We start from the raw sequence: 25,105 nt of genomic DNA, 5'->3' as shown, positions 1-25,105 counted from the left end.
AGCAGGATCTTGTGGGAAATCTCTTTATAGCCGAGCTGTACTCTGTATAAGCACACACATACATACCAGTTCTCATCTCTCTTGCAAAATGATTTATTGCTGTCAGATAGTAATCTAATTTGAGGTGAGCTCATCTTTTCTCTCTGCCCTGGAGCCATTTTAGCTTCATATTGCTCTTGTTCCACAGCTATGAGAAAATACATACTCCCTCGGCCATTAACGATACTACACTGACATTTTGCTTCAGCCAATTGCTGTAGAACGCATCAATATTGCACCACTCATAACCAGACCTTTTCTGAGGAAAACACAAACAAATTGCTGGTATCAGAGCTTGCCTTGACCTCTGTATTTCACAGTGGGAAAACTATGCACACTCACAAGCTTGCCAGGGAGATGAAAGCTTTCAAGACGCCACTGGGCAGGGGAAGCTTCTTTTTATAACACTGCCTGCAAGTTCTTAAGGCTCAGAACTTTCATTGCATTTGCTATTCTGCTGGTAGGCACCGCTTCCATTCCCCTGGGCTTTGCCATACGGCTTCAGTGTTCTCACAGATTCCCACTTTCCTTCAGCATCAGGCAAGTGGTGCTAAGTCTTCAGGGAAGCCGCTTCAGAACCTGTCATGACAACTACCTAGTTCTGCAATCATCTCTTCTTACCCAGGATGCTTCTCACTATCTAGCATGCATCTCATATGTATTATTTAAGTCTTTGCTCACCACAAAAAACAAGCTTTGTCCTTCACTTTGCCTTTGAGATGACCTTCAAACAGTTGTCATTTTTGTTGATTTGTAATCTACCCAGAGAACTGAATCTCTCTCTCTCTCACTCACACACACACACATGCCGAAATCTCCTTCATATCCTTATGCTGAGAAAACTTCCAGTCCTGCTGTACTTATGAGCAAATATGTAGCTTTCATCAATATTGCACCATAGCCTTACATGTTGTTCCTCATTTAGCATTTCTTTCTGAATGTACAAGAGCAATTGTATAGCTTTTTCAGTTTTTAAGGCGAATGTTCTGGCCCCTGAGCATATGGATTCTGGCACTTATCTGTCCCTTACACACGATGTGTCTTAGTACTATAAAAGACATTTCTTTCTCTTACTTTCCTCTGAAAAGATACAGATTCACTGCACAGAAGCTCCTATGAAGCAATTCATCTGGAACTCAGGAAAGGTAATTACATATGGAAGAAATACTAAAATGTACCCACAGATCATGTATACATGGGCAAACAGCAACAGAGAAGCCAACAAGCATAGCAAGAAATATTACGGGTACACACAATTCTTCAATCTTTGATGATATGGAGTCTCACATTTGTAAAGAGTCCTTGGAACACAAGTGGACACTGGAAATCTCTCAACCTCATAAGCAATAAGCGTTCCAGCTCATGTTCTAATTAAAAGTTCCCTGAACTCCATGGAAGACAGGCGGGGTAAAAAATGTGACAAATAGATAAATTAAATACAAGGTATTAGGTAAATCAGGAATGAGAAAGGTTTATGATAAAACTACTTCTTAAAACATAGCTGATATAGTTCAGAGAATACCATATATGATTTCTTTAATGTAATTTCTGTATTACTGATGCACAATTTAACTGATAGGTTAAGTAAGGATTCAGAAGCACAGAGCAGAAGAAGGTAATTTCATACAATATATTTTGCATTTAAGATGAAAGGCTTAATGTAAATCAGTAATAAATATGGAATGGCATTGTTAAGACAAGTGAAGCAAAATGAACCACTGTTTTTTTTAGTATATGGACTCCTTTGTCTCACTCTCGCTGTCCTTTGTAAGCATTTGATAAAAGATATGACATGAGGAAAAGGTGTTATTGATACTAATTAGTTATTCCTATCTAAACCAAATAACCAGAGCACTGGAGTTATTAAAAAATAAAAAGACTGGAAAAACACTCTTGAAGATCATGATAAATAACAATCAATTATCACTGTTTCTTGGGCTGGTTTAATGTGATTTTTTTTAAATGATGAAAGAGCAACATTTCCAACCATATGGTTGTGCAGTTCTTTTCCGTCTCTGAACATCCTACAGGTTCTTTGTATTAAAACCTCTTTTTCATTAATATAGAGAAAAACTTCATATCCAAGAATCCACATATTGAAAACCATCCCATAATGGACTGATAGACATCATCATATAGACATCCACTGAGACAGCAACTTGCTTGAATCATAGAATTGGACAGCTTTATACAGGGGTATTGGACAATCAGTGTTTCTTCTTTCTCTCACTCAATAGCAACTCAATGAACCACACGCCTAGTGCAAACAAGCCAACATTCATCTGCAGATTTTTGTCTGAACAGCATTTATTAGGAGCAACAAGACACAGTAGGAAAAGAGACCGGTTCACTGTGAGACCTGCTACTCACTCTCTTACAGTGTAACGGCCCCCCTTCCAGCTGCACAGTATAACAGCCCCCCCTTCCAGCTCCTTTTATAAAGGAGAGATGACTATCCAAGAGCATAAAAAACAAGAAACAGATAATAGGTTCCATGTAAGACAAGGAACATACCGTTCTGCACCCCCAATCAAGGTAGGGTGGAGAATATACCTTGCACAACGGGTCACTAGATACCTCTGATTTTGCATCTCCTCCTATCTCCCCATGTTAACCTATGTACATTTCAGCTGGTCAGCTCAGGAGGTTTTGTGAACATGGGTTAGATGTCCTTAGAATCAGAATTTTGTTTTTAGGAATAAAATGGTTCTTGGCTTTGGTGGAGTAAAAGGTAGAGCGATGACACTTTGGGAGCCACAAAAATTTTCTCGCATTTACACATAGATTGGACCGCCATGCCTATGGGTTCATCCAGAAATAGAACTTTGAAGGATACAGCTGAAGAATAAAGTAATAGGAGCAAATACCTGCTTGTTGAGCAGTCTGTGGTATTTGGGAACTCCGCTGCGCATTGTACTGAACTGAGGCCATGGGCCTATACTGCTGAGTTGCTGAGGTAGGGTATTGACCAGATGGGTAGTAATACACAGGCATCTGTGGAAAATGAGAAAGTCAAAGAATGTGCTGTAAAACCTCTAAAGCTGCATGCACATACCCAGACACACTCACACAAACCAATCCACAATGTATCTCACAAAAGTTCAAAAAAAAATTATGAAATGCAAGTTGTTTGAGGATGGCTGCTTAAACAGCCTTTTGAAAATGTAGCTGCATAAAGACTGGATTTCCCTTTTCCAGCGTAGAAAGTGGAATCTTGTATAATGAAAATTCCAAACAAAAGAGAGAAAAAACCCTGTAGCTTTAAGGACTTTCTCTGTAAGTCATTCTTAGAAACACACAATTTTCTGTTCTCTAAAAGTATGCCCTGACTTCAGAATGCCATTCCTCTGATTCTGTAAATCACCAAGATGAACAGATGAGAATGATACAGAAAGCGATAGAACATCATAGATAAAACTGCAAAATGGAAATGGGATCATGAAATAGGGAGGATTGCAAAAATGGGGGGGGGGGACTGGAGAACCCTGATGAGGAGATGGAGTGCAGCCCCTCAAATAACTCTAAAGTAAGGGAAGGGATTAAAAAGACTACTTAGAAAGATGTGTTCCCAGGTCCAGGAAAATTGTCACAAAAGAGGTGTGTGATAAAAGGAAATATCTTGTCAGATAGACAGGCCTTCTGACCATATGTGATGGTTTCTTTCTCCCTCTTCCCCCCCCCCCCCCCAAAAAGCCTTTCATACTCTTTTCTTGAGTCGGGTGGAAGCATTGCATATTCCATGTCATGTCACAGGTTGCTGTTTGGTATGGTGCTGAATGGACACCAAGACCGGCACAGCCCCACTATGCACTCAGCATACAGTATTTGGCAAGGGTGAAATTACATTCAATATCTAAGAAAAGGACCCAGAAACTGCTTTTCTCTTAGCAACACACACTAATACAGTACCTCTGGTTGTATGTTTGCTAATTGGCCCTAGACTTGCAGGGAAAAACATGATGCTCAGCTCCTAGGGCTGAGATCTAGCTTAAATTAAATCCTCTTTAGAAGTTTAAGGTAACAAGCATCATTTTTTAAAATCAGACACAACACATCAATTCATTATTAATGCCTTAAGTACAGTAACAACAATAAAGAATAACAGCACCCAACCTCAAGAATTCTCAAAATGAGGCTCCTAAAATCTAAGTGGATACAGCAAATTCAGAGGTGAGGGGGAGGGGGAGACCTTCACAATGGGAGACAGGAACCAATCCCAAATGGCTAAAAACAACCCAATGCATTAAATGATTGCAGTATTTTATTTATAGACTAGAAGGGTTCATGTCTATCTAGGAGAGTCATCTTGGGCAAAAGGGAATTTGCAGTCTTTGAATTATCATACATCTACCCTGGATCATTGCTTAGTGCATTATCACCAAGCTGAGAAATATAGTCATTTAGTTATCTTTTTGTGAGGTTTATGGATCTTAAAGGGGATTGCAATCTGTAGAGTGAGATTATGGGCTAAATTAGCAAATACAGCTAGAGATTATTTCTGTGCCTCATTCAGAAATTTCACACTGACCTCATTGCTTAGGTTCACTGTGGTCGGAAGGTTAACTACCTGCATTATTTAAATGGAACAAAGAGGTGAGAACAAGAATGCCTTCTTGCCCACATCTCATTTATATATAAATGGCTTGTCCACAAGTTTTTTGAAGTTCATCTGCCTTAATTGGCCAAGTTTAGCACTTCTGTTCTCCTTTACGCTTATGATGCATTCCTTCTTTCCCATACTCAGGTGGGGTTCCAAAGATCACTATGGATTTTCTTACAGTATTGCTCTAAGGAGGGATTGCAAATTAACCTTAAGAAGTTTTTATTTGGCTCTTTGATGGCCTTATGCTTGACCAAGTTAGGGAATTCAGATATCCAGGTACTTTGTTTGCATCAAATTTGCCTTAGAGCATTCACCATAATTTTGCACTTAATAAAGCCAATCTGAGCACAGGAGCAGTTCTAAATTTCTTCCGTTCTGTAAGATATACACTCTGTGCTATTCTGGTCTTTAATTTAGAAGTTATTCCTCTGTCAAGGACCCAAGCCTGGGTCCCTCTGAGCCACTACCCCTTGGGCAAGCAAGCAGCACTCAGACGTATGGGTCCTCATGGTTATTTGCACACAAGAAACCAGACCTTGGTAAAATATATAAAGGCTTATTAAATACTTTAAGAAATAAAATATCACTAGGCAACACAGTCTCTACAATCCTGCAGCAAAAAATAAGATAACTTCTCTAACACTTTTATACCTGGTACTAGATGACACAGCTCTTATGCTGTGATCACACATGCTTAATAATCCACTTTCAACGCACTTTTCAACTGGATTTTGCCAGTTCACACAGTAAGAATCCAATTGGAAAGTGCACTGAAAGTGGATTGAAAGTGGATTATTTAGCATGTGTGACCACAGCCTTAGAATATCAGAGTCTAGGCTAGAGGCTTAAGTGTTGTCTACATAGCAGTCCATCATGATGAGGTTTGGCATAGAGCCACTGCCCAGTCAAAACATGAAGTTAGCATGGCTTCCCTCTTGTCTATGGCTTAATTATTATTTTTTTATCATCTGGCACCAGGTGGTCTCCCCAAATCAATCAGGGAGCTCACTTGATGGAACCCTCCAGAAGACGATGACATCCAGTTCTGCTTCCCCCCTCCCATCTAGTTACAGAACTGAGAAGGTGCTCATGATAGCCAATTATCACATTCTTGAACCTGGCCTGGAAGGAGATAAGGTTGATGTAGGGAGGGAGGCCCAATTACAGACACCTGTAAGCCAGAGAGTGCCTGCTAATATTCATGTTAACCCGGGTGGAGGATCAGGGGGCTTTGCCTCACATCCTCTTTTTATTTGGTGTTTCTTCTTCAATTTCTTCAGAGACTTGTAAATGCCCCCTTACTGTGTATCAGGTATTGCTCTTTGGACAGAATTTGGCCCAAAATCATTGGAAGCTAGGGCTACGCTTTTTGTGCTTCATTTAAGGGTTAAGATGATCTTTAGTGAGAAGGAGTATCTGCATGTACTGGGACTGGATTTTTGTAGATCTTCATGGATGACACTCCTTGATGAGAAGTCCATGGCCCTTGCTATAACATCAGATTTGATAAAAAGTCATGGAGAACACAGAATTTATGCTCTGGTTAAAAAACATTTTACGAAACGTGACTCTCAAAGGACCAGATTCAGAGCATGTTGTGTTTGCTCCTCTCAATATTTTGGTATTTCCCCTCCAAAAAAATCTTCCAGTATATGCATATTACTTGACTATCCCTTGAAATACAAGGGCCTTTTGTCTGGCTACGTTAAATGCTCTCAGGTTTGCCAGGGTAGATTTATGAATATCCCATATTCTGAATGACCCTGCCCATGCCCTTCAGGTAAGATTGATACTTCTTTTCATATTCTTCTCAAGTGTCCACTTTATGAGAATCTCAAGAGTGCTTTTTATTATCACTTTTTAGCTTGTCATTTTGAATTTTCAATCTCAGGTGCTTTGAATTTTTTACTTTGTGATAAAACCCCTGAAGCTAGCCAATTTCCCCCCAGTATTTTCATCCCTTAAGTTATAACCATTTCTGCTGTTCAAGAGCATTGTCTCATGCAGTTTCAACGGGAGAAAGGAAAGAATGATCAAACAGAACCAACTGTCATTCAATAAGGATGAATACCTGCCAGACCTTACAGTATATTTGAGTTGTGAAAATGACAAGCACCCAACTACAAATTACAATATAAGGACAAAGAATTGGGACTGTAACTTGAACCTGGATCCAGGGTGCTGTTTGTCCTGAGTTTTAGATATGGTAGCCATAGTGATATACACATTATAGACTTGTGCATGTCTATCATTATTAGTTACAATAATTACATAAATGGGGTGTTTTGTAATAATCATAATTCACATAGAAACAAAACAAATTGCCAATCTAAACATGATTTTCTTTTGTTTTGCTCTGTTTCTTTCATCATTTGTAGTCTCTGACTTTCTGACTATTCCATTCATTTCAGTTGTACAAGCCATCATTTCTTAATAAGCACATAGAGAGAACATGTGTGAGGTATTCCAATCCTGAAGGATTTGGGCTGGGGCTCTGAAACAAACTAATCTGATGTCACATACTGAAGCTTGCCTATTGCCTAAGGATCCCAGAGAGATAGGGTTGCCAGATCATATCTTCTCCCCAGCGGGAGGATTTGGGGGGCATTCTGGGAAGGGGTGGGGCAGTTCCTGATGAAATGATGTAATGTGGAGTGACATCATTGCATTGGGGATGCAGTACCATGCACAAACACCCCCTGCTTTCCCCCAACCATTTAAAGGCAACCCTACAGAGAGAGAGAGAGTGGGAGAGAGCGAAAGAAGATTTGCAGGTTCTTGTGTCAATTAGAGCATCCGATAGCTATCTATTATTCCTTCATTATTCCTTACTAGCTTGACTTTGTTCTTGAATATAGTTTCTGTTCTGTTCTAAACTCTGAAACTTTCTGAAACATCTTACTGTCTTTATTTTGGGCTTGCCCGGATGGCATACATCCGAGAGTTCTGAAAGAACTCAGATGTGAACTTGTGGATATCCTGACAAAAATATGTAATCTTTCATTAAAATCTGCCTCCATTCCTGAGGACTGGAAGGTAGCTAATGTCACCCTTATCTTTAAAAAGCGTTTCAGAGGAGATCCGGGAAATTACAGGCCAATCAGTCTGACGTCGATACTGGATAAATTGGTGGAAACTGTTATTAAGGAAAGAATTAGTAAGCACACTGATGAAAAAAAAACCTATTGTGGCAGACTCAGCATGGGTTCTGTAAGGGATCTTGTCTCACTAACCTGTTAGTGTTCTTTGAGGGGGTGAACAGACATGTGGACAAGGGGGACCCAATAAATGTTGTTTACCTTGACTTCCAGAAAGCTTTAGATAAAGTTCCTCATCAAAGGCTCCTAAGTAAGCACAAAAATCATGGGATAAAAGGACAAGTCCTTTTGTGGATCAAAAACTGGCTAATTAATAGGAAACAGAGAGTATAAATGAGAAATTTTCTCAGTGGAGGGTGGTAAGCAGTGGGATACCACAGAGATCAGTACTTGGTCCGATGCTTTTTAACTTGTTCATTAATGATTTGGAGTTGGGAGTAAGCAGTGAAGTGGCTAAATTTGTGGATGATACCAAGTTGTTCAGGGTGGTGGAAACCAGGGAGGATTGTGAGGCACTCCAAAGGGATCTGTCAAGGATGGGTGAGTGGGTGTCAATGTGGCAAATGGGGTTCAATGTGGCCAAGTGCAAGGTGATGCACATTGGAGCCAAAAATCCTAACTATAAATACACATTGATGAGGTCTGAACTGGCAGAGACTGACCAAGAGAGAGATCTTGGAGTTGTAGTAGATAACTCACTGAAAATGTCGAGACAGTGTGTGATTGCAATAAAAAGGGCCAATGTTATGCTAGGGATTATTAGGAAGGGAATTGAAAGCAGATCAGCCAATATCATAATGCCCCTATATAAATCAATGGTGCGACCTCATTTGGAATACTGTGTACAGTTCTGGTCACCACACCTTAAAAACATATTATAGCTTTGAAAAAAGGGCAGAAAAGGCAACTAGAATGATAAAAGGGTTGGAACACTTTCCCTATGAAGAAAGGTTAAAGCGCTTGGGGCTCTTTAGCTTGGAGAAACGACGGCTGAGGGATGACATGATTGAGGTTTATAAGATAATGCATGGGATAGAGCAGGTAGAGAAAGAGGTACTTTTCTCCCTTTCTCACAATACAAGAACTCGTGGGCACTCCTTCCTTCCTTCCTTCCTTCCTTCCTGCCACTCCTGGCTCTTTGGAGCCCAGTTTTTTATTTAATCCCTCTCTTCCTTCCTTCCTTCCTTCCTTCCTTCCTTCCTTCCTTCCTTCCTTCCTTCCTTCCTGCCACTCCTGGCTCTTTGGAGCCCAGTTTTTTATTTAATCCCTCTGTCTTATTTACTTCATTACTCAGTCTTCTTTACTGTCTCAGTGTGTGACTCATTATGACTATGTGTTGCCTCAGTGTGTCCTTGTTGTTTAACATCAAACCCGTTTAATTTTAAATGAGTCCTCTCCAAAGATGTTGTTGGAGGTTACTTAAATATGTACCTCAGTGTACATATGACTATTCCATTCATTTCAGTTGTACAAGCCATCATTTCCTAATGAGCACATAGAGAGAACATGTGTGAGGTATTCCAAACCTCAGTGTAACTCAGTTTATGTTATATGTCTGCTTTTCCCAAGTGTAACCCAAGCACAACGATTAAATAAATAAATAAAAACATGGGCCCTTTTCATTGCCTCAAGAAGGTGAACCCATTTATTCTATATGCCTGAAATCTGATCATGTGGATGTTCTAGGGGAGTACTGCAATCTCCATGAGGTTTATTCAGTTTGGATGGAAAGCCATGAAGGTACAGACCAAGAAGGAGTGGGGTCTTCCATTAAAACCAAAAGGAAACAATAATGAAATAGAATTATGAAAATGAAATAACTATAATGAAAAAAACAATAACTAAACAAAACCATACAAAACAACCCAATGATAAAACAGTCCCTTTTGGAATTGATGTCAAAAATTAAATAAATGGAGAAGAAGAAGAAGAAGAAGAAGAAGAAGAAGAAGAAGAAGAAGAAGAAGAAGAAGAAGAAGAAGAAGAAGAAGAAGAAATTGGATTTATACCCCACAATTCACTACCCAACGAAGTCTCAGAGCGACTTACAATCCCTTTCCCTTCCCCTCCCCACAACAGACACCCCGTGAGGTAGCTGGGGCTGAGAGAGCTCTCTCAAGAACTGCCCTTGAGAGAACAGCTCTGAAAGAACTTATGACTGACCCAAGGTCATACTAGCAGCTGCATGTGGAAGAGGGGGGAATCAAACCCGGTTCTCCCAGATTAGAGTCCGCATTTCTAACCACTACACCAAACTGGCTCAAATTGAACAAATTCCCATGCATACGTCTGAAATAGAGTCTGTTCTATAACATCACAAAGAATGGTTTCAAAATAATCACATCAGTATTGAACCAGCCATGAGACATTTTTGCACATATCATCATAAATGAGCAGCTCCCATATAGTAATTTGTATTTAATAACTACTATACAAATGTAAATCAATTTATCTCTGTAGAATTTAGATACTCTTATCCAGAGTTAACCAGAGGGAAATTATTTTTTAAATTGACTGGAAGAAAATGAATTTGTTATATACTTCATTTAGTAGCTTATCGGAGCATCCATTGATCATTGTGAAGAATGCTGTTTGCTGGATGAAATATTAGATGAAAAAAAATTATATAATTCAGGGTGATTAATGTATAACTTTGACAGTAACTAAGCATTCATGGCTCCCCCAAAAATACACATCTTTATCTAAATAAGCAACACTCAAACTTTAGTAACCTAAAGAGCCCCATTTTGATTAAAGGTTCTGCAAAGTTCCAAGCCCTCTCATCCTTCTTTGCAGGTACACACTGGACAGCCAATTTTAAAGTGCCTGAGGGACGCCACATCTGATTCATCTTCCTTAAACCAGTACAGTGACCTACCCTTTAGAACCAAGTTTAAGAAAAACGTTATTAACTGCCAGGCCTCAGAGAGCAGCTGATTCTACAAGGCCGTAACCAAAGAGAGCCTGACACAAGTTCTAATCCATCTCAACCCTTTTAAAAGGGATTTTGCATTAGAGGTAGCAAGAAATCTCCTTTATTAGTTAATAACTTCTTGGGAGAGGGCAGCTGGACAGAGATGAGAAGGGGCCTGCAAAAACGTTTACAGTTTTACAGAAACAGACAAACATCAATTATACCTGAATTTTTGGTATCCATTATAATCCATTATAATCTATGGATGAGGAGTGGCATGTATGCGTCTCTCTGCTGAAATCCCTTTTTGGTGTACAGCAGAACATATTGGAAGCAATTATGTTGACATCATGAGTACTGTACGCCCTTGAGGCCACTTATTAACCAATGAGAGTGCTTAGCACTCAGGTATTGGTTCCCAGCAACTAATCAGCATGTTTTCTGGCCAGTGCTCTGAGGTATCTTCAGTTGAGCAGATCATGGGTGACAGGAGCGCTATGAGATCCCACTGTTCATAAGGGGTAAACTAATTTGACCCTCTTCTCCTGAAATGGGACGTCCTTACCCCCATTCCTTCATTTCAACATCTTCTGTCCTTACAAAAGACTGCAGACACTATGGAATATCTTAGTGGACCCCCACAGGTCCCTGAATCTCACTATGAAAGACTGCTTTGAATAATCAAATTCCATTAATCTCTCTTATCCAGACCCCAGTCCTGAACTGTTAATGAGGACTTGCAGAAACTCTTGTGTGATACTCCACTGTAACCAACTATTGGAATCTCTGTGTTTTCATACTGTGGGTTGGTAAACTAGCAACAGCCACCAAAAGAAAAAAGGTTGTACAGAGAATGGGGGAAATAGTTAGATTGGTGAGCTGCTGCAAAGGAATAGTTTACTGTATGGGAGAAAACTGTTGGGACCCATGTTTTGCATGCCATCACCCAGGCTTAAAATATACTAGTATTATCTAGAGCCAAATGATGGCTAGATAATCTTGTCCCACAAAAAAGTACACTCCCCATGCTCTGATACCTAGTAATTTCACTTGGCTTTCTTTGGGAGCACCGCAAAGCTGATGTCTTTTATCTGTTTCTCCATTCAGGAACCACCCACTCAGGAGGCATTATCAAAGCTTTCTGCAAGAAGCCACTGGAGCGCAAGTTGACACATAAAACCATTAGTATTTGATGTATTGCAAAGAAAATGTGTGGCTTTGCTGTTTGCAAAATCTAATGTCTCCCCCCTCCATCCAACAGACAGAGTCTACTGAAAAATGTGGAATGGTTTTTTCAGAGGAAGTTTAACTCTCCCTCAACTGTTTGTTTACTGATGGTAATTTTCATCCTCTAATTTAAATAAGACTTTGTGGTTATGGGTCAAATACTTCAAATATCCAGACTGGTTATTTATAGTTTTCTTGGACACGATCACTAAAACACATGAGGGAAGAGAAGGGCGAGATGAGAACGTGTACAGTACACGTTTCTGCAAGGGAGGCAGCAAAGAGGGAGTTTGCCCCTGGAGGAGACAAAATAAAAACTAGACTGCTCTAGGCATTTTCTCTGTGACTAGCCACTGTCACAGAAAAATCAGATAAGAGTCTGGACAGCGGGGGAGGGGGAGTCCTGTTAAGCTTCTAAAAGAATCTCTGAGTCAGAATGGGACAATGGAGGGCAGAAAGAAACGGCAAGCAAAGAACAAATGCTTTCCACCTCTCTTAGATGTTGGCACTATAAAAATCTATCAGCTTCGCCTTTGATGCAAAATGGGAAACTGGGCTTTAGAAGGCAGCCTTATAGGCAGCTTTAATTAAACTTTAATATATTAATGCAAGATATCTTTAGACTCCCAGGCTCAGCCAACTTCCATCTTTTTCCTTCAAAGATAATCCCACACTGACTGGACATGCTCAGAAAATTGCCTATTGTTGCCTTCCTCCCATGACATTGGATCTGGCAGAAGAAAGGCTGCTGCAATTACAGGAACTAATTAATAGACATTTATCCACAAGTCTCTCTACTATCCCAAATCTAACAGCAGGGCTCCATGAAATGGAAAAAAAAATCAGTTTTAGTATGCAGATGACTGAATTCACAGTATTTTGGAAGACAACGTACCATAAGTCCATGAAGTCACTCTGTCTGTCTGCCTACTTATGATGACAACCAACTTGAGGACCCCTGGACTATTATTCAAATCAACTTTAAGAAATGCCCAAGATCGTGTCAACTAGTTACATATCATTCCACCAGTCAAATAAAACACTGAAAAACATAGTGCTGAAGACATGGCATTAGTTCAGCCATTATAAACTCTTCCTTTTCTCTAGTTTTGTCACAGTAGCAATCTCTGGCCTGATTCTCACGTTACCAAGCTGGTTCTGTAGTTGTCAAAACCCCACTTTCCCTCTATTCCAGAACTGACTGCTGCAATAACGGATGAAGCTTGGAATTATGTGGAGGTCATACTGAACACATTATTTCTTTCCATGATTGCATCAGGCTAGGAGAATCAGTACTTCCTTCCAGCAAGTCCTTACTTTGAAAAACAGGTATTCCAAATAGTTGCCTGCATTTTTAAAAAGCTAATTAGCAGCCCCATGTGGTGGCTTTGAAGATCACGGGGAAGGGGGTGTTTAACACTTTCCCTCTGTGCCTCTGCAATGATTTAAATTACCCCTCCCAGACTGCTGTTCCCGCTGAGATGCTGTACCTGTCTTTCTTCTCTGCAGGTAAGAGAGGGTTCAGTTCAAATAATGGAAGAGACACTACTATCTCCCCAGAAACCATTCCCCAGTCTTCCAAAAAGCAGCCAAGTGGAATTGCTTATTAGCTTTACATTTTTTAAAATCCTAATCATGGATAAAATGCAGAAGAGAATGATGTAAGCCACTTTGGGTCCCCACAGGGGAGAAATGCAGGATACAAATGATGTAAATAAACAAACATATAATTTCATGTTGAGTTTAGCCTTAACTATGAGATCCAACAGAGGCACACGTATCTATCTTCAGTATACAGGCAGAAGTATAGTCATACAGAACCAATTGACCAGGCCTGGGAATCTCTACTTTGTGTGGGAAGTGAACTGTAAAATTTCTTGAAAACTCTGGAAAACTGTTGAAAGGTTTTCAAAAAGGGTAGAGGTTGGGTTGACCTTACTGCAAAGGCAAAAGGTTACACTTTTGCTCATATTACAAATGTACTAATGCACAAATGACTAAGGAAGGAATATTATTTAACATATACTTTCAAAAAATCAACCGCTTTTGCTCCAGTCTTCAAAACTATGTGACCACTGTAAATTTTGCTGCCCGGCCCCGCGCAGGGCTTTTTTTGTAGCAGGAACTCCTTTGCATATTAGGCAACACGCCCCTAATGTAGCCAATCCTCCAAGAGCTTACAGAGCTCTTCTTACAGGGGCTACTGTAAGCTCTTGGAGGATTGGCTACACTAGGGGTGTGTTGCCTAATATGCAAAGGAGTTCCTGCTACGAAAAGAGCCCTCTGTATGTGACCTATTTCTCTTGAGTGGATAACAGACAAACAGTTTGGTCAAATCATCCGTTGCCAACAATTTCTCTTTACATTTCTTCCCAGATCCATTATATAGGCCACAATGAAGTACATGACAAACATTTTCAATTGACAGGGCATTACAAACACTTAAGCATTATTATCTTGGATTTTCAAATAATGCCTTTCAAGGTACAATGTAGGTTAGCCTGGAATGTTAATGAAAAAAGGCCTTGTGCAAGGAGCAGTATGTCTAGTCATGAAAAGAACTTTTGAGAGCATGATTAGATTTAATAAAATGGAAATATGGTAGGAACTAGAAGCCCAAACTAAGTTTAAATCCTTCAGTCCAAAAAGAAGTCATTCAGCTTGTTTTCATTAGCTTTTCTTTTTCACTTGAAAAAAGATGCAGTTTCTTAAATTTTATGCTCATTTTATTGCATGAGCAAATTGATCCAAGAGACATTTTCTTGGCAATGTATTCTCGACTGCAGAAAGATGACAGTAATGTTTAAAAAATTAAGAAAAAGAAGCTGACAAACATAAATCCTACTACCGCTTCTCTAATTGCTACAAGATTACTGGGCATGGTACACAATAACTGAAATTTTCAATAATCTTAAAAATTGTTTCTTGATATTACCAGGTGTTCTATCCATCCCAAAAAATCCCCCTTATAACACAGATGAGAAAAACTAGATCTAGCTCCATTCTCACCCTCTCTATTTCTTTCAAAGTGAAAAACTGGCCAAAAGATTCCAGAGCTTATAATGTTGGTGTATTTAAGTGACAAACCCACTTGCCTTTCTCAGAAAATACAGACTCCAAATAATTACACTTGTGAAATTGTTCAGTTGCCTTGTCATGATGTGAAGGGTAACATCTCCCCCCAATTATTCTGCCTTTATATGCTGGATCACTCCGTAGACTCTCAACCACATTTGTGCAGATGACAACTACATCACGTCATCAACAATGACATTAAAATTTTACTACTGTTTAGGAACTCTATTTATCCTTTCTCACAGTAGGGGTAGGTAAAGCAAGCTGGTCAAAGGTGCCTACTGGAATTCTCTATGTGCTATCAATATGGAATATCCAAATCAATGTGAACAGGTATACCTCAATATCGGTTCTCCATAGTATTGACCAAAGATTATCCTGTTTGATTTTGTCTGAGGTGTAACAAAATTTACAAAAGCTTCTAATCATTATGTCCTTTAACCTATGAACTAAATTTAGTTTACCATAGCCAGTTCCAAGTGAGAATCTAAAAAAACAAATTCTGCTATGCTTAATGTACAAATCTGAAGTAGAACCTGAAGAATCAGTATACAGTCAGCTCCACACATAGGACTTCACTAAAATGCATGATATGCATGATACAAAGAGTGTTGTACCACAAACAAATTTTAAATCATCCACCTCAACATAGCTATGAAAAAATTCCAACGTTTCTTCAACATTTCTTCAAACAAATAAATAAATAAACATCTGTAAGAACTTCAGATACAACACACAAACAAAACTGATGTAAGAAAAAGTGTGAAAAGGCAACTTAGGCAACAAGTTTGCAAATTTCTGACTGAAAGTAAAAAGATTTTGCTGCGAACTATGAAAATAACCTGAGAAATTAGTTAGCAACAAATACTTGTGATTATAAAGGATTTGCTGTAATCCCTCTTTGTTCTCCTGCCTACTCCCCAATCCTGCCAACTACAGTTTAGTAACTTAGACTTTTATAAAGGACACACACTTATTTATTACCATTAGTCATCCTAAGGAAACTGCAGGAGATTGGGCAGGCATAGCTAAGATAAATTTGCTAGGGATGTGAGTGCTTAACCCTTTCCTCCCTCACTCTTTTGCTCATTTATATTCCCATAGGGACTGTGTGAGAGTCTGCTGCATTGTCAGGGTTGGGCAGAGATCACACATCCTCCAGAACCTCACTGTGGGAGCCTCTATAGGCTTCAGACTGGAGCATAGAAAGGGGTTAACAGCATCCTAAGTCTTCCTTCTCTCTTTACACTGCTCTTCACTGTAGTGTGTTAGCTGGTGGGAGGGCTCACACGTCCACCAGGCCTGAGTTTCTAGGCCCTATGAGAGAGACTTCCTGGGGTATGGCCACCCCTTCCTCTCCATGCCTTCCCTGAGGGTTGCCCCACCCTACCAGGTTGATGAGCAGGAACTGCAACCCATCAGGTGTGGCTGGCCTGACGTCCAGACTTACATTCCACCTCCTTTAAATGGCTGCCTCACCTCCCCCAAGCCAGCTGGTGCCAGCACACTAAAGGTGGCTGTTTCTCCCACATCCAGCCGTGCTGGATCAGGAGTGCTGCCAGCCTCTTGGGCAAGGCCAGCTTTGCTGGGCTACCATATGAAGGATGAACTGCCCTGCCCTATTGGCAGAGACAGGGCCAAATTCTGATCCAGCTAGTCCTCTCTCCTTTAACTCTGGTAAGTATGGGGATGCTGGGTCTCCCCCCAGATGGACTGTTGTTTCCAAAGGCACCGTGTTCCCCACCCCTCCTTGGGGCTACTAGTAGCTTTAGGAGAAGAATAGGAAGAGTACGTTTAGGATAAATAGCACCAGAGTAAAAGGTTAACTATATCCTCTGCTCAGTATAATTTTCTGAAAGCAGCTATGAACTGCTGTTAATTTAAAGAAAAAGTACTGAGACATTTATGTGTCACATCTTTTTTGGCTCCAGCACTGCCATCACATACTAGAATGGTGGTGGCAGTGGCTCCATTTTGTATGGTCCTTCCTGCACAACAGCTCTGGCAGCATGGAGTACATGTTGGCTGATGATGCATATTGGCAAGTCAGCACACCAAGTGTTTGCACTTTGACCTCGAAGTTAAAAGACATTGGGGACCTTGGTACATCTAGAAAGCAAAACACAGAGTCCAATGGAGCAGCAAGAGGAATTTGTTCTCTTCCTGGAAAAGACAATTCTGTTCTTAGGGACCTTCCTGTAAAAAACCTACAAGTATTGGTTGCTGGCTGCCAGTACAGAAGCCAGAAATGTTAGTTCTCCAAGCCAAGCACTGTGGTATGGTAGGACTATGCCGCTGCTGGAAAACCCAACAGTATAAGCCAAAGCTGTAACCCGAATGTGTAATAAAAGGCTTATATTACAAGATGAAAGACTCACTTTCCAAGGTATTTATTATCATGGTATCGACAAAGTAATTTGTGACATTTCACTACTCCTTAGAAAGAGACAATCCAAGGTGGCGCTATGCAGACTGACATGCTCACTGCTCTCTAGAGAATTCACCATCTGGACTCACTGAGGCAGAGAGCTCATTGAGCCTACTCAAATGCTTGGAGGGCATAATTTACTCACCACTAGGTTCCTGATCCTCAATGATGGAGATACTTACAATAGACAAATTTCTCACTACATGCACTTCATGCACTCCATCTGACATGACGCAATTTGCTGCTACTTTAAAATCCCACTGAATTTTTATCTGTGTTGTTCTAATTTCAAATGCCAAGACCTTATGTTCAAACAGAAAACCATCTAAAATAAATGTCAGCAACAGACACAATTAAAAAACCTTTAAAGATTACTCACTGTCATTTTACCTACTGCATCTTGAGTAAGACTGAATTACCAATATTTTTGAGGGGGGTATAGTAATTAATATAGCAGACAAAGTTTAAACTCTCCAAATTATCAAAAAAAGGTCTTGGAGCAGAGAAGTGTGACTGTCCTAGCTATAAGAAATAATGAACAAATTATAATTAAAACTAGGGGGGAAAGTGGTAAGATTTAAGAGGTTAAAGTGAAAAAAAAAGGTGTGAGAAAGATGTTACTAACTGGATTCACCAACTAGAGGTGTTCAATTCACTGGAGTTACTTATAATTAAATGTAGCCATTTTAAAATAAAAATGTGTAAGTTGGTTACAAAATCATCTGGGCCCTTTTGCTTCTTGACAATAATAATTTCCCCTATCCTGTCAGGAGACTTGGGAGACATCCATGTATACTTGGTAGCAAACAGTAAAGCATAATCAGTCTTCAAGAAGACAATATCCATTACAGTCCTGCCTTGTCGTACATGTTCAAGTCAATTAAATATGATGGATGGCTACTAGGGGTAGCTCTTTTTGCGCACTCAGAAAAAAAGATTGTCCATCTGCTGTAATGTATGCGTCATCATCCACTGTAATATACATGTGTAGATATATATGCAGAAGTACAGCAGTGCGTTCAGAGCAGTGATCTTAAAGGGCTGGTTCACATATCCACTTAATCCTCCCATCATAGCTGAATGTGTGGATGGTCTCCATGTAACATCACTGGATTTGTGCAGATAACTCTGCAACATTGTATTCATACATGAGTTTTTATACAGGGTTGCCCAGAGGGGCACTTTAGAGCTAGGCAAGCCATCTGAATGTTTGCATACAATGTTTGCTTAGATCTGGGACTTGCGTAGGCAGAGGCCTGTTTTGTCTTGTGGGTACGTGATGGCTCTCAGCATCCCTGTCTGTGTATGGTGCCACAGTCAATGAGTAATGAACTGACAAAAAAAATCTGAAAGTAAAAGGAGAACATACCAAGAGAACAGTTACATAGCCAGATACTGCATACATTTCTTCATATGAAACTGTTCTGCTTCCTCCTTTTAGACCAAGATGATATGAAAATACCTTCTTCAGAAAAAAATAACCATGTGACACATTTTCAAACACCCCCCCCCCAATCCTACCAAATTCAATGTGTGTTTTGGTCCTATGGAAATTCTGTGATACCGTATTGCATTTTAGTGGTGATGACCTCTGAAAATGTTCCCTTGGATGTCAGATTCTCTATTACTGTGCTACTGATATCCTAGAAAATCAACAGAAAACAAAATACTTGGGAGCAGGGGAAGCAATTGAAAATATATACTTACCTGAGCAGGTGGTGGTTGCTGTACGTAACTCTGTGGAGGAGGTGGGGGTTGCAGGACTTGTTGGGAAACGGGTGGACCTGAACCTGTAAAACCTCCAGGGGGAAGCTGCTGGCTTGGGGGTGCCATGACGTAACCAGTCTGCGGGGCAGACTGCTGTATAATAGGTGATGGATAGACAGGACCAGAAGGCGAATCGGGGTTGTCTCCTGAGGACTGGCGACTTAAGCTCATCTGGCTAAACTGTGTTGTCATGTCATCTCTCTGTGAGGCAAAAGTCAGTTGAAAATGATCAACAGAGATCTCTGCAGTAAATATTTGGAAAACAAAAAAATGGGTTCAAAGAAGCACACACAAGAAGCAGGAGAAAATACATTCGAGCTCACAAGAAAAGTGAACAAACACCCACCCACCAGAACTTGGAATTAAGTGAGAAACCCCTTCACCATACTCATTAAATTCATCAAACCAACCAACCTCCCCCTCTACCAAGGAATCTAACTGTGCTATCCTAAGCACAATTTTATACTTCTAAGGCCACTGAAATCAACAGGCTTAGAAGGGGATACGGCTGCTCAAGTTGGCACTGTGAACTCTGCTTGAGATTCTCTTTCCCATTTCACTGTATTGATTTGACCCCCATCCACGTATATATGAACACAAAAGGAAATGTGACAAGCCTTTCCAGCCATCCTAAAGCCATTTAAGATTTACAAGCACATATTATGAAGATGATATAAAAAGGATTTTCTACGTGTTTCAACAGAGTCAGGCTCTTCACTGTTGATACAGAAACACGTGGTCCTCTAGATGTGTTTTCCACATAGGGAAAAGCATTTGTGATTTCTCCATTGCTGCTGCTGCTGATAAAGTGCAGTGGTGAGTGGACTTCCACGGGGTAAGTGGAAACATTTTCCCTGATCGATGCCCAAACAGTGGCTACACTTCCCCCATGCCAGCACATAGATTTTTCATTTCATTAAAAAAATCAGCTACTGAATACATTATAATGGTACAACAATCTGCATATCAGAAGCTCTGAATTCTCAGCTTTCATTTTTGAAAAGTAAGTTTCTAATCCCTTTCACTGCAGAGCCATGTCTTTCCCCTTATATCTCCACAGCTATGGCTGTGATGAGACGAGCTGTTTGATCCAATGTCATTGCTTCTCCCTTCTGGATTTAAAATGCTCATTCAGACAGCCTCGTCCCCACCCCATTCAACAGTGGCTGGCCTCCTGTTCTCATCCCCAACTTTCCCAACACTGGAGAAAGTTCGAGCTTTATGGATTCAACCGGTTTCACTGTGCATTTCCTGATGTCTGAACTCCCTCTTGCAAACTCAAGCCGTTTGGGAAGTCTGATAGAACATTTCCATCTTTGCACCATTTTTAAATTCAGGTAGCAATATGAGCATAAGCGGAACTCCGCCAGAGGGCTGTGAGACACCGCTTGTACTTTTATGTGCTGCAATGTTTTGTTGGTACTGGGAGCCCCCCCCCCCCCGGGGAGGATTGTTTTAAAGTGACAAATTCAAGAAAAATGACCCTTTCTGCCATTTCTTGCGGTAGGATGGTGCTGGAAATAGTTCTTATTTAGGCTCCCATATTGACAGCCAGGATTCTGACCCTGGAACTTTAGTCCAAGCCACTTCATAATACTGCTCTGGCAGGAATGCTCTATAGGGAGAGAAAAAGGGAAATCTTCCCTATGAAATGAGTGGGAAAGGGAGTAAGATCAGGTGGGAATGGGAGTGATTTCTGGTGCAGAAATACAGTTGTATAGGAACCAATGATCACAGTACTTGGTGGAAGGATCGCGGAGCTGTCAAAAAAGAGTGGTGCTTCAAATAAGCACTTCTGCGCATGCTCATAAAACACATTAAAAAAAATGATGCCTGAGCACCTGCTCTGTGGTTACCGTGCAGCAGTAATCTGACCGGTCGACCATGGGGCAAACATGCTGTAAGGCAGGATAAGGGTGGTGTGTTTGGATGAAACTCTCCAGAACAAGAACACCAGATAAATTAGAGATGTGGCCAGACTGCACTAAGCCTGATGTTTGACCACAGCCTAAAGGAGTCTTAAAAAGAAAGCTGAGAATTCAGAGAACCCGATACACAGATTTGTATGCAGTGGGGACAGGGAAAATGGCAGTGGGGACATGGCAGCTATCCATAATTTGCTATAACCTTTCCTAAAACGTGCCATCAAAACAGGTTCAAAAAAGATTGAAGAAAACTGGGGGAAACCTAGGAGGTACACAAATGCACCACGAAAACCACTTTCCCAAAGCATGAAATCTGGGGAAAAGGTTTAACTTTGTCAGCTTCTTTAAAGCCAGGTGATAAATCTAATTCTCAAACAAAAAAACAACAACAAAAATCAAGGGGAAATTACAGTTTGACATTGCTGAAGTTGAGTTAATTCACAACTTCAGAACAATGGACCCCCCTGAACTGAATAGCAACACAGGATTCTCATCTCACTACATATACTAATTTTCTGCCCCCAAGCTTCCCCCCTCTGCCCTAATCAAGCTGATTACAATATGCATTGTACCTCTGCATCCTTTACAAGTATTTTTATGACACCCCTCCCATCTTCTGACTGGGATATAAAAACTCAGAGAACTCCATTCCTACTCGTGTCTGATGAAGGGAGATTTCATTCTCGAAATCCTATACCCTGACAATCATGTTGGTCTCTAAGTTGCTACTGGACTGAAATCTAACAGCTATCATCCAGATACACTCCTTGGACAGATGGGAATGTTGATGTGCTTCCCCTCTTATTTCAATGGCAAGGACAATGTTTGAGAATGTTAGTCATAAATTAGAACATTAGAGAAAAGAGAAAAAATGGGGAAAAGGAAATAAACCCATCCTATTAAAACCTTTCCCTTAATCAAGAGTTCCTTTAGTTGCACAGCAAAAGTTGGGGCACTGCAGAAGCTGACTCCCTTGAGGAGTCTGTTTGGGGTTCCTATATGCCAAGCCTCTAACTTGTGTGGTATTTCCGTGGACCCAGAATTAAACTTTGCTGGTCTTAAAGGTGCCACTGGACTCAAACTTCGTTCTCACATCTATTTGTTTACTCTTAGTTGTATGTTAATATGCTGCAATTCATGGATCTTACCAACTGCTTTAATTCAATTTTAGTATACTTATCACTCAGTTACATATGCATCTTGACTCTAACTAGCCCTTCTTGGCAACTACCCCTCCTTTCTCTACCTGTACGTAAGGCTTGAGGAAGTCTGTTTCAATGTATATGAAGAAGTGTTCATGCACACAAAAGCTTATACCCAGAATTAAGCTTTGTTGGTCTTAAAAGTGCCTCTGGAATCAAACTTTGTTCTACATTTTTACAGTGTCCCATATTTTACCTCGAGCAATTGCCTAGACAGGATACCTAGACGGAAAATGCCAAGGTCTGGTTGAATGTCTAGTTCAATCATACAAGAGTTGGGGAAGTTACTGAACCTGACAGGAAGCACAAATACATGCTGGTGAAGGATAAAAATAAATCTGGGTAAGGATAAAGAGATAATCCCTATCTGCAGAAACTGGTCAAGGGCATATTATGCAGTTCAAAGCAAGTCTATCCTTTTCATGCAAGAATGAAATCTCCACCATGAGCAGAGTGTTCTGAAGAATCTTTCACATTAATCCAGCTTGCTCATTACGACTCTGACATGACAGAGTAAGCTCTCCCCCGCCATCCCTTTGTTATGAATTTTGTATGTGTTTACACCAGCTGTTTGTCCCAGAACACATTTCAAGATTGGTCTCTGAGATATGCTTCACTTTCATAATTTTTGGTGGAAAAACATTTAAGGTACTGATGGCATGACCTTCAGAATAGTTGTTTTAGGGCTTTTACCCTGTTTTATTCTGTGTTCAGTATATTTTATGTTGTAACCACCCTGAGCCCATTTGGGGGGGAAGGCAGGATAAAAATTTAATTAATTACATAAATAAATAAATACAACATACATTTCCCTTGGTTCTGATAATTTTTCAGTGCTCCTATCTATACCACCTTTACTCCTGAATGTACAATAAGGAAGATTCACACATGACACTTCAATATGGAAACCAAGGTTAAGTAGGCATTCCAGTTCCCACCTCAAGTGTGGTTCCCTTTAACCTGACTGCCAAGTATCTTCTTTCCACTTTAAAAAATTTATAATAATTCATGAGATTTGTGCAAAAGAACCTTTGAACATCCAAGAGGATACCTCATTGATTCCTGCAATTTAGATCAAGATATAAAGAAATTCTCCCTCACTATCCTTAATCTTTGCATATGCACTGGAAACATACAAAACACAGGCTCTGATCATACCAACCGAGAAACTGCGGGTGGGAAGCGAGGCTGTTTGCCCCGGGGCGAACTGACGCACGTTTACGTGATCAGACTTCTGCCCGCCCGCCCTGCAGTTCCCTATGCTACTGACGTTTCCCTGGTGGTTTTTTGCGCTGCTCCTGTGGCGCAACGAGATGCCCCGCCAACGACTCCGGGATGCCAGACAGATGTGTCTGTCTGATTATGTCCCTTTAATCCGCGGGGGAATTGTTTGCCTGCCGCAGCTTCCACTCTGTATGATCGCAGCCACAGTTCAGAAGTACACAGGGGCAACAGACTGAAGTGCTGTTGGTTAATACTAAGCACAGGGAGCGATCATAAGCATGTCTAAGCATGTCCAATTTTGTTAACTAGGAAAGTGTCCTTAGGATTGATTGAAGAGTTGGCCTGCTTTGGAGAAAGGTGCTCTCCCTCCTTTGGAGAGAAGGTTCACTGTATGGGGTTATTGTGAGAGTTGTGCCTACAAGGGGAACTTCAGGATTCCATTGTAGTGCCTTCAGTAAATCTGCTGCAGCTCTTCCTTGAGAAAATTAGCTGTGGTTATGTATATTCTGATCATATCTCTGTTAAACTACTGCAAGGCACTCTGTGTGGTTGCTTAGAAGCTTTGACTTGTGCAAAAATACAGTTGTGAGATTTCAGACCAGTCTAAACTATGAGATATATCATTTGACAGCATTAAAAGACTTGACTGCCAATTTGCTTCTGGGCACAAATCAATTTTGCTGGTTATTACATTTAAAGCACAACATGGCCTGGAACTAGAATCCCCGAAGGACTGCCCGCTCTCTTGCGTATTTATTTAATTCCAACTTCACACTCTGCCTTTTTCTGAGCACTCAAGGTGGCTAACCAACACTAACAAAAATTTACAGTAGAACAATAAAATCTCTCCCTTATTATAATTGAATAGTGGGTGCCAAAGTTCTAAAGTTGGCCCCTTTAGTGTATGGAAGATTAAATTGTCAGTCAGAAGACGCTGGCTGGGTTGACTGGCTGCTTTGTGCAGTCCCGCCCAGTGTTTCAAGGTCTTTTGCATATGGAAGCTGATTGGACTTCACTCCATTCCACACCTAAACTCCCCCCCACCGCAAGGCAGTTGGAATGTCAGTTGCATATGGAACCTTCAAGGTCTTTTGCATATGGAAGCTGATTGGACTTCACTACATTCCACACCTCAAACTCCCCCCTCCCCTTAGGAATTGTTTGGTGCATTTACGATGGGGCACCCACCCAGAGCCTCTGGCATTTTCTCACTCTGCTGGCATCAAAACCAATTTAAGGCAAAATAAGAGGCTGCTGAGAGGGGAGGAGATAAAGTTGCCAGCTTTAGGTATGGAAATTCCTGGAGATTTGAGGAGTGGAGCTCGGAGAGGGGGACCTCAGACAGGTTACAGTGCCATAGACTCCACCCTCCAACCCAGCTATTTGCTCCTGGGGAACTATTGTTGCCAATCTTGGCCCAGCAGGCATCAAACCATTCTCTTCAACCCCCCTGCTGTGCAGCTGACTTTCCCCTAGGGTTGCCAATCTCCAGGTGGGACCTGGAGATCTCCCACTGTTACAATTGATCTCCAGATGACAGAGATCAGTTCCCCTGGAGAAAATGGATGCTTTGGAGGGTAGACCCTATGACATTGTACCTGCT

At 40.7% G+C, this 25,105-nt stretch overlaps 1 protein-coding gene across 6 annotated transcripts in view; it reads right to left on the bottom strand.

Annotated features, from left to right (window-relative positions):
* The window catches only part of ARPP21 (cAMP regulated phosphoprotein 21kDa), a 158,294-nt gene that overhangs the window by 50,215 nt on the left and 82,974 nt on the right, over window positions 1-25,105 (bottom strand). For all 6 annotated transcript variants that reach the window (XM_015429788.1, XM_015429792.1, XM_015429789.1 and 3 more), the window contains 2 exons: window positions 19,092-19,352; window positions 2,907-3,033 (listed from right to left, as the gene is read on the bottom strand). In XM_015429788.1, the coding sequence (XP_015285274.1) occupies window positions 2,907-3,033; window positions 19,092-19,352 (388 nt within the window). The remainder of the gene's footprint in view (window positions 1-2,906; window positions 3,034-19,091; window positions 19,353-25,105) is intronic.

Source organism: Gekko japonicus, unplaced genomic scaffold (assembly GCF_001447785.1).
Source record: "Gekko japonicus isolate JY-2015 unplaced genomic scaffold, Gekko_japonicus_V1.1 scaffold1034, whole genome shotgun sequence".
Lineage (NCBI taxonomy): Eukaryota > Metazoa > Chordata > Lepidosauria > Squamata > Gekkonidae > Gekko > Gekko japonicus.
The sequence above is the reverse complement of the archived record's forward strand: the minus strand, read 5'-3'. Positions and strand labels throughout refer to the sequence as shown.